The sequence below is a fragment of the Dendrobium catenatum genome, unplaced genomic scaffold (genome assembly GCF_001605985.2).
Source record: "Dendrobium catenatum unplaced genomic scaffold, ASM160598v2 fragScaff_scaffold_875, whole genome shotgun sequence".
NCBI lineage: Eukaryota > Viridiplantae > Streptophyta > Magnoliopsida > Asparagales > Orchidaceae > Dendrobium > Dendrobium catenatum.
Genome location: NW_021319337.1, coordinates 381417 through 390283, shown reverse-complemented (window position 1 = coordinate 390283; position 8867 = coordinate 381417). Strand labels below are relative to the sequence as shown.

The 8867-nt window shown below is 34.9% G+C and overlaps 1 protein-coding gene across 2 annotated transcripts in view; it reads right to left on the bottom strand.

Moving 5' to 3' along the window:
* LOC110113155 (rRNA biogenesis protein RRP5) overlaps nucleotides 1-8177 on the bottom strand; it is a 97006-nt gene extending 88829 nt beyond the window's left edge. For both annotated transcript variants that reach the window (XM_020845602.2, XM_020845603.2), the window contains exons 1-5: nucleotides 7871-8177; nucleotides 7360-7597; nucleotides 7030-7250; nucleotides 3521-3661; nucleotides 2486-2650 (exon numbers count right to left, since the gene is read on the bottom strand). In XM_020845602.2, coding sequence (XP_020701261.1) covers nucleotides 2486-2650; nucleotides 3521-3661; nucleotides 7030-7250; nucleotides 7360-7528 — 696 coding nt within the window. In that variant the 5' untranslated portion in view covers nucleotides 7529-7597; nucleotides 7871-8177. The remainder of the gene's footprint in view (nucleotides 1-2485; nucleotides 2651-3520; nucleotides 3662-7029; nucleotides 7251-7359; nucleotides 7598-7870) is intronic.
* Between the last annotated feature and the right edge of the window lie 690 nt (nucleotides 8178-8867).

Sequence of the window (8867 nt, the reverse complement as noted above, 5' to 3'; positions counted from 1 at the left end):
TATTTGAAGCTCCGACCATACCGACAGAGGACTATGGCCCAAAGGAGAAATGAGAAGCTTGCAGCAAGATATTTTGGCCCTTTTGAAGTGGAGGAGAAAATTGGAGAGGTGGCCTATAAATTGAGGCTTCCTCCAACAGCCAGAATACACCTCGTTTTTCATGTCTCACAGTTGAGAAAAGTGATGGGGGAGCATGCAGTGAGCCCAGAGCTACCCAGCACACTGAAGGAGGACATGGAAGTGACATTGGAGCCTCTAGCGGTAGAAGGAGTGCGCATCAATGAGAAGGGGGAAAAGGAGGTGAAGATTAGGTGGAGCGGCCTCCCTGACTATGAGGCCACCTGGGAGCCACAGGAGAGGATTACAGAGCAGTTTCCTGCTTTCCACCTTGAGGACAAGGTGGTACTTTGGGAGGGGGTAATGTTAGGCCGGCACCTGAGCCGGCTGGACCGGTCCAGGTCTTCACCCGACGGAAGCCGCGCGAACAGGGAGGGGGCGGAAAACCCAGGGAGCCTACGTGGAGTCGTTTGGGAGGGAAAATTTGAATTAGATGGGGGTAATTAGGTCTTTTGTAATCCTCCTTTCATGTTTAATTAGGGAGATGAGGGGGAAATTAGGGTTAACTTGATTTTGAATTTCTTGGGAGATCTAGGGTTTGTTGTTCTTGGGCTCTTGGCATTGCCGAAGATCGTTGGAGAGTTTTTCCTTCCTCTTGAATTGAAGGAAAGTTGTATCTTGCAAGTGCTTTTCATCCTTTATTGAAATAAAAGCGTTTGCATCATTTTTCTACGTTTCTCCCTACGTTTTCTCTCAGTTTTTCACTGTTTGAGCTGTGTTCTTGCTGCGGACAGCAGTTTACTTGGCTTAGGTACTTGATTTGGGTTAGGTTTACTTGTGCAAACGAGTATTTCCTATCAGAATCCATGGGAGGCTCACCTGGATCACGCCGATCTCCTTCAATATTTGGTTGGATGATTTAGGAAGGATTATATTAGAACAATTATGCATGATTTTCTAATCATTTGTTTCTTTATTAAGATATAATGTATAGATCTATAAATAGAGATAATTTTGTGCAACAAAATTAAGCCTTTTTACTCTCCAATTCTCTAAATTTAACATGATCCAAATTTTTTTATCAGAAAGTGATAAGTGTATATATTTTGAGAGATAGTTGGGGAGTGGAGGAAGACTAAATTTCATTATTAATGAATTATTATATTATTATAAATTTTGGAAATAATTAATTATTTTAATAGAAAATGAATGAATTAAAGATATTGTCTTTAACAAAAAATGAGTGTTAATAAGAGAGATATTACTAGATATACAAATTAAGATACTTTTATGAAATTATATGTGATTATAGGTGATCAACAAATGGAGCCAGAGTAAGGACTAAAAAGTGACGAAAAGCCAATCATCTAAATTCGAGGTGAGTATTATGTTCTAATTTACGGTAACAATATTTGTTTCTTCTAAATATGACGCATCAAGTGCTATTATTATTTAAATACCTACTATTAATGCTCTATGAATTATATCTAGTAAAGGCAATTGATCATGTTGAATTAGATAGCATGAATTTTATATCATAGTGAGGTCGCTTATCACATGTCATATAATGCTTACTACATTTCAATATGAAATAATATGGAGAATGTAAACAAAATAGTTTATGCTTGTATGTGCATGATTGAATAAAAGAGTGCTCCCATTATGATATTGGACCTACTAGTTGGGGATACAATATACTCACATTCATGAAATTGAAAAGGCTTTGGAAAATAAAATGAAAAAGGAAGTACCTTAGATTGATACTAAATAAAAATCATGATTGAGTAGGATGCGCGTTCAAATGTATAATCAAATATTGCAGGCTACAACATGTAAATAGTTTTGAGTTTGGCGGTGCAACCTTGGCCAAAGCAGGGCATACTTAGGCTTGCAAAAACTGTGCCTAATTTTAGCATACCATTTCTGAGCTAAGCCAAAACCTGACCCAAAGACAGTCCAATCATAGCATAGCACATTTTGAATTATAGATAAATATATTATACATTAAATACATAAATAATAGTATATTATATAACTACTATACTTTACTTCCTAGGGTTTAACTTCTCTTCAGCTCAGGCTCGGACCAAAAAAAAAGCTGATAAAAAAACTCAAATAGGGATTAAAGTAAGCTGATCAAACCAAGTTTTTAACTGCTCATGGTTGATACTTATTTTCTTATTGAGTTTGAGCCATTGATTTTAAAGACCAAGTATTGAGAAAGCGATGGCCATATTTTTATGTTATAATATAAAAGAATTAGAAGACCAGATAATGAAAAGCTAATGATTGTTGGATCAAACGTAACCCTGTCAGTTACTAAACAAATCCACTCGGCCAGCAAACAAAGAGGTCAATGCAAGAAGTGACACAAAAGTTTAACGGGAGATAATATTTCATTTTGTTACCAATAAATATCATAACATACCATTCCATCTTGAACAACATCTAATGTGAGGCCCTTATATAGCACACTCAAACGCAATGATAACCTGACCCTTTTTCTACCTTTTTCATCTCCCTTCTCATCATCAACTTGCATAACTACACAGGAAACGAGTTGCCCTACATGCAATGTTTTAGAAAATGACACCTGTGAGAAAAAAAAAAGTTAATCATAATGGCACATCTTAAGCAAATTGATTAGAACAATTAAGAAAGTATAGAAATATGGTTGCCATTCTCCATGGCATATCATAGCAAATTATAGATCATAGAAATGTGTCAATTAAGGCTTGTTTGTAATGTTGTATTTCGTTGCACTATGTTCAATAATGACACCATTATTACAGAGATAGAAGAGTTGATCAGCTAGTGTGTTCCCAATGCGCACATAGGGTAGGATTTTCATAAGATTTTTCCCACACAAAAAAAAAATATGAAGGGCAAGGGTTTAGCAGCACATTCTTAAACGAAGCCTAAGATAATAAGATTTGGATATAGGCACAGTATCTTACAGTATAAAAATCATGTCCAGGGACAAGTATAAAGCTTTTAAAAGGAAACATATAAGGAAGGAAAATGGAAACTGTTGTACTTAAAAATATTTTTTTTTTTTAAAGGAAATCTGTTGTCAGCCAAAACCTGTTTTGCAGAATAAAAGATAGCTATATTTTCGTGAAAATTAATTAATTTATATTTTACATACAAGACAAAACTTGCAATGAGTAGAAAAGACAATGATAATGAGAATTTTTTTTAATGATGAAACTTTGAAGGTTAAACAAATTGAAACTGTTATATTGCAATCAGGTTGCTTGAATATACTGGTTTCCACAACAAAATTTTGAATATTATTTTTATATTAATATCTAAAAGCTGGAGCATGTTGTGACATGAAACTACTTCAAGTATGGATTAGAAAATATAGCATCTAACAAATTCATTTGCAAACAAAAAAGAATGCATATCCTGACAGGAGCTTTCATATTCAAAAATACAACTAATGCAGGCTGCCACTTACCTTATCCCCATTTTCAGCAAGTACATCAGAAGCATCTTCAGCATGAACAAAGCCTCTTAGCCCACCTGGTAAACTGATTACAAGATCTTTCAAATTCACTTCAGTAATCACGCCCCACAATTTCATTCCTGGAGAAATATTCTATGTAGAGATGATGCAAAATGAGGAGTTAGAAGAGCGATAATACCTAGCTATTCAAAAAATCATTCAACTCAAAAAGCATAGTGTTGGGCAATAATTGTACAGTTATGTATATCAACATCAAGATCAGACTTCAGTAAAAATAGCTAAAAGGATGAATGGTACAAGACACTTGTTATAAACCTGCCTAAACAAATAAAGTACTCATAATGCACACTTCTTATTTCTAGTTCAGATTCTTAAGAAGCTGTAATGAAAGTGAAAAAAGATACACGGATCTACTTAATCACACAACTACTCAATGAACTCTTTCATTAATTTAGTTCAGAATCTTCTTTATTTAGAAAGTCTGATTTGAAGCTTCATAATTCTCATATTTTTCTATAATTCCCCACAGAAACCTGGCCTTTCTCAAGTAAAAGGAATTCCAGAAATAAAAATAGCTTAAAAGGCTCATAGGATCTTAGCTTCATAGGTATGGATTGAGTATCACTTAATGGTAATGACTGAGCATTCCAGATGATCTTGATGGATCTAATAGGCCCTTGAAACCTCATGCACACAATCAAGGTGAATGTATTTCATACCAAATGTCATTAAAAATAGCAGCCAGGTCCGAGCATGACATTCCCTAGGTGGCTTCAAAGAAGATTTCATGTTTTCTTCATCATTTTGCATTATTTGCAGGTATTATGCGTGCGTTTAGAGTAATAAGCATGGTAATATCATAATTCATAATCCATATCACCAATAACAAGCTCCGAACAATGAAATAAATACAGATTTAAGGTATATTATGCTACAAATAATGCAAAAATAGAAGACAGTAAAAGCATTTTCAAGATGGAAAAATATTTAATTTATTAGATTCCATCATTTGGTCACTTAGAAATCAAAATTTATTTGAACTCTACAAGCGCCATCAAAAACCTCAAAATGTGCTAATTTCATTTTCTAAAACACGCTTTCTAAATGCAAGAAACCAAGTGCCCCTTAGCATCTTCTTTTTATTTCATCAGTTTTTTTCCCTGGGTAAATATTTAGACTTGATCAATATTCATGGAACACCCATTTTTCCTTTCACTCATTAAAAATTATTTGTCTTTGGCTCTTTGACACTCATTTTCCATCCACTATTTATTCTTATTTCAAAATAAATTATTACCGTTTTTTCTTCCTGCATCTTACAAAAATTTATTTTATCCCCTTCTTTCAAATATCTAAAATGAAGTAAAAGAGGGCAAAATTAGAAGAGGTGAATGAACGTGAAAAAGGAAGCGGTGGGTGTCTCATCCTGAGAGGTAAGTGTTTCACATTCCCGAATCTCTCTAAAATATGGACTAGCTGATCTGATTTGGAGGGAATTAGAAAGTTTCCTAGGAAGGTTCTTAGTCAAAGGAAAATTTTATAGGAAATTTTTAATTATAATTAGGAGAAAATTATTTAGGGCAACAAATCCAATTTGAATTCAAATACAACAACAACAACAACAACATCAAGCCTTTATCCCACTACGTGGGGTCGGCTACATGAATCCTTTTTCTCCATTGTGTCCTATTAAAAGCCAAATTCTCGTTTAAATCTAATAAAGAAAGGTCATTCCTAATATTTTCTAACCAAGTCTTTTTAGGTCTACCCCTACCTTTCTTAACACAAGTCAAATCTAATACCTCTACTCTCTTAACTGGGTCGTCGGAAGGCCGCCTTTTTATGTGACCAAACCATCTAAGGCGACTCTCTCTAATCTTATCTTCTACTGGAGCTACTCCAACCTTTTCACGTATATGCTCATTTCGTATCCTATCTCTAAGGGTAAAGCCACTCATCCATCTAAGCATCCTCATCTCTGCCACACTTAACTTAGTATTATGCTTCTCTTTTAATGGCCAACATTCGGCACCATAAAGCATTGCAGGCCTCACTACCATCTTATAGAATTTTCCCTTAAGTTTGAGGGGTACATTTCTATCACATAACAAGCCCGATGCATTCCGCCACTTCAACCATCCAACTTGAATTCTGCTGATAATATCCCCATCTATTTCACCATCACTCTGAACAATAGATCCAAGATACCTAAAACGTGTACTCTTATTAATGACTTGATCGCCCAAAGTCACAATCCCCTCACTAGGACTATTACTGCTAAAATTACACTCCATACAATCGCCCATCTATTTCACCAATTTGAATTCAAATACAAGAGGGTATTATTTAAGGAAAGATAGTTGATTTGGGAGGGAGAGAATTTGGGGAGCCTATTTAAGGCTAACAATATGGTGATTTCAGTATTATGTTTTGAATTTGCTGAAATTATATTTTCTCAGGTTGTGAGGCTCTAGCCGTTGGCTAGGGATTCAGGAGAGTCGGATCTTCCTCTTCAATTGAAGATTCAACTGTATCTCAATATTTTCTTTCATATATCTTGCAGTAAAATGATTTTGGTGTGTTCTTCTTCCTAATTTCTTATTGTTGTTCGCTAATTTCAAGGACATTGTATCCACTTCCTATCAGAATATTTGGTCTTTACCAAGCTAAAATGCTATTGTGATCTTCTTAAACTTTATCATTATGATTGGCAACTAACTAAGAGAGGTATGCTAGGTGATGCATTGTTTTTATTTTTAGAACATAAAAGATACTATCAGCAACAAGTGATTGAAGAGTACAAAACTTGAAATAGCAAAATAGAGATTTAAATAGGGGATTAATAGAGAAAAAGTAGAAATGATAGCTTCATGAATGATTATATGACAGGAAAGTTGGAGTTATCTATATTGGAGATAAGATAACTGAAATTAGACTTGGATAGTTTGGACCATGTACAATGAAGGGAGGAAAATACCCTCCTTAGAAAAGTTAATAAAATTAGCATTAGAAAATTAAGAAGGAAAAAGGAGGACCTACGGTAACATGCGCAGAAGTTATTCAAAAAGATTCTTGAATAATTGGTTCAACACCCCAAGCGGCACTTAACAAGTACAAATAAAAATGAGGATGTATAAACAAATTTCATCTTGTTTGGTTTATGAGAAATTGGGATTTCGCTTCTTGTAAGCAGCAGGAATCCAAGCCATACAGATGACCCAATAAAGTTTTCTTCGCAATTTTTGCTGGTGTTGAATAGAAAATTGTCAATGAAAAACTCCATTTGTTTGTAGATCTTAGACAATTATAATTTCTGCTATCTAAGCTGGAAAAAACACTAAATATGAAATAATTAATTTACATGCTTTTGCATTTCCCAATATTTCTTCAAGTTAAACAGACCCTTAAAGCATTTTCTAATTAAAATGAACAGCCCAACTACAAAAATTCAACATGTCATTGAATATCCAAATAGAAAATATGGCATAGATGCCACATACCTTCCAAGTGATTCTGTTTGTCAACCTTGGAAGCTTCCCAGTGATGCCTTGACCGAACAGAGACCCCCACTCATCTTCACCAAATTTATAACTCTTCACCGTCGCCTTCTTCTTTTGTTGTTTCCTGCCTCTGCTTGCCAGGCCTTGTTCCCTCTCAAATTCTTCCTCAGCTTCTGCACGAGCTTCTGCCACCTCTTCCCGGCTCAAAACTCTTCCCCCACCTGCACCCAAAATAGGAAACAACTAACAATATGAGATAATTGAAAATCGTCTTAAGAAAATTACTCCTATTTTTTTCACTTTAGAAAGATGAACAAGGGGAAGAGAAACCTCTCGGGAATTCTGGCTCATCGTCCTGGTCCTGAAAGAGAACGGAGGCGGGCTGCTCGTGCTTAGACCTTTTGAACTCTGATTTGGGTCTCTTCAAGGGATTCTGGAGTTTAGATTTGGCATGCGCTCTCTTGCTTTTCTGATGTCTCTTGTCGTCGCGTGGTGCCATGGATGAGGACCAGAGCTAGCAAGATGAAGGCAGAACAGCGTGCGAAGTCGCCAAAAGGGATGAAAAGGGCTGTTTGGCAGCAGGATTTAAGCAAGATTAAACTTAAATCTTGCCAAACGGTATAAAAAAAAAAAAACTAAAATTTAAGTTCATCCCGTTTCTCCCCAATTTTACTTTAAGGGGCTGTTTGGTATCGGATTTATCGTGGGATTTAAGTCGGACTTACGTCAAATCCAGCCAAACGGTTTTTGTGCGCGCGTTAAATCCCGGATTTACTAAATCCCTCGGTTCGGCGGATTTAACGGGATTTAGCCGAAGAAGCGCGCGAAAGGAGAAAGTTACCTTCACAGCCAGCGAGCTCCCGTTCTTGCTTCCGAACAAAATTTCGTAACTTCCAATCCGACAGCAAGGGAAAGTCGTCGAAGGAGCCGAAGAAGCGACGCGTGCAATTAACTAAATCCGGGGATTCAATGGATTTAACTTAAAACCGTGAACAGTATACACAAACTCCTTTTCTCCCTAACATGCCGCCGGTCCCGTCGAAGCCTTCTCCGGCGAGCTCCCGCCGCGTCTTCCTCGGTTCTATGTCGTCGGGGGTTCAAGGAATTTGTGAGGGAGCGGAAGCGGGGAGATGACTAGGGTTTTTGGCGCCTGTTGAGGTAGAGTTAAATATTATAACAAATCCTAATGAGTAATATTACTTAAATAATTAATTAAAAATATATATTAACATAAACTAATTTTTTATTATTTATAACTTAATTTGACCAACAAAATTTCTTGTGTTTAATCTTTTAATAAATAATTAGACTATATCTTATGCTAATTAATTTTTTATCTAATTAGAGTTTAAAATTTTATAGATAAAATTATGATTTAAGGATATTTATGATAGTTATCTAAGCCCTGATTCAGTAGCAATCTAATACTCTAAGTTAATCACATCTACAAGATCTCAAAACAGTTAACATTTTGTTGAGATAATTATATGCATTAGCCTTTTTTTTTAAGGTGAGAGTCGAAGCTCAATGTTATCCTCAAATGCTAGATACTGCTTTCGAAGTCAACGAGTATAAATAGAATCTAGAGGTGTTAGTTTTACTATTTATAAATAAAATATTCTTTTAGAATATAATTTTAATTACTTAATATGCAAAATTAAATTATATATATATATATATATATATTATAAAACAGTTATAATTAAAATAATAAAAAATATACTAAAAAGTTATATTTTTACCTTTTTTTGTTTCTCCTTAGAAATTTTTTTTTTAATGAAAACCGGTGAATACTTCACCTGTTTTTCCGTAGGATTTTTTTTTTTTTTTTTTTTAAA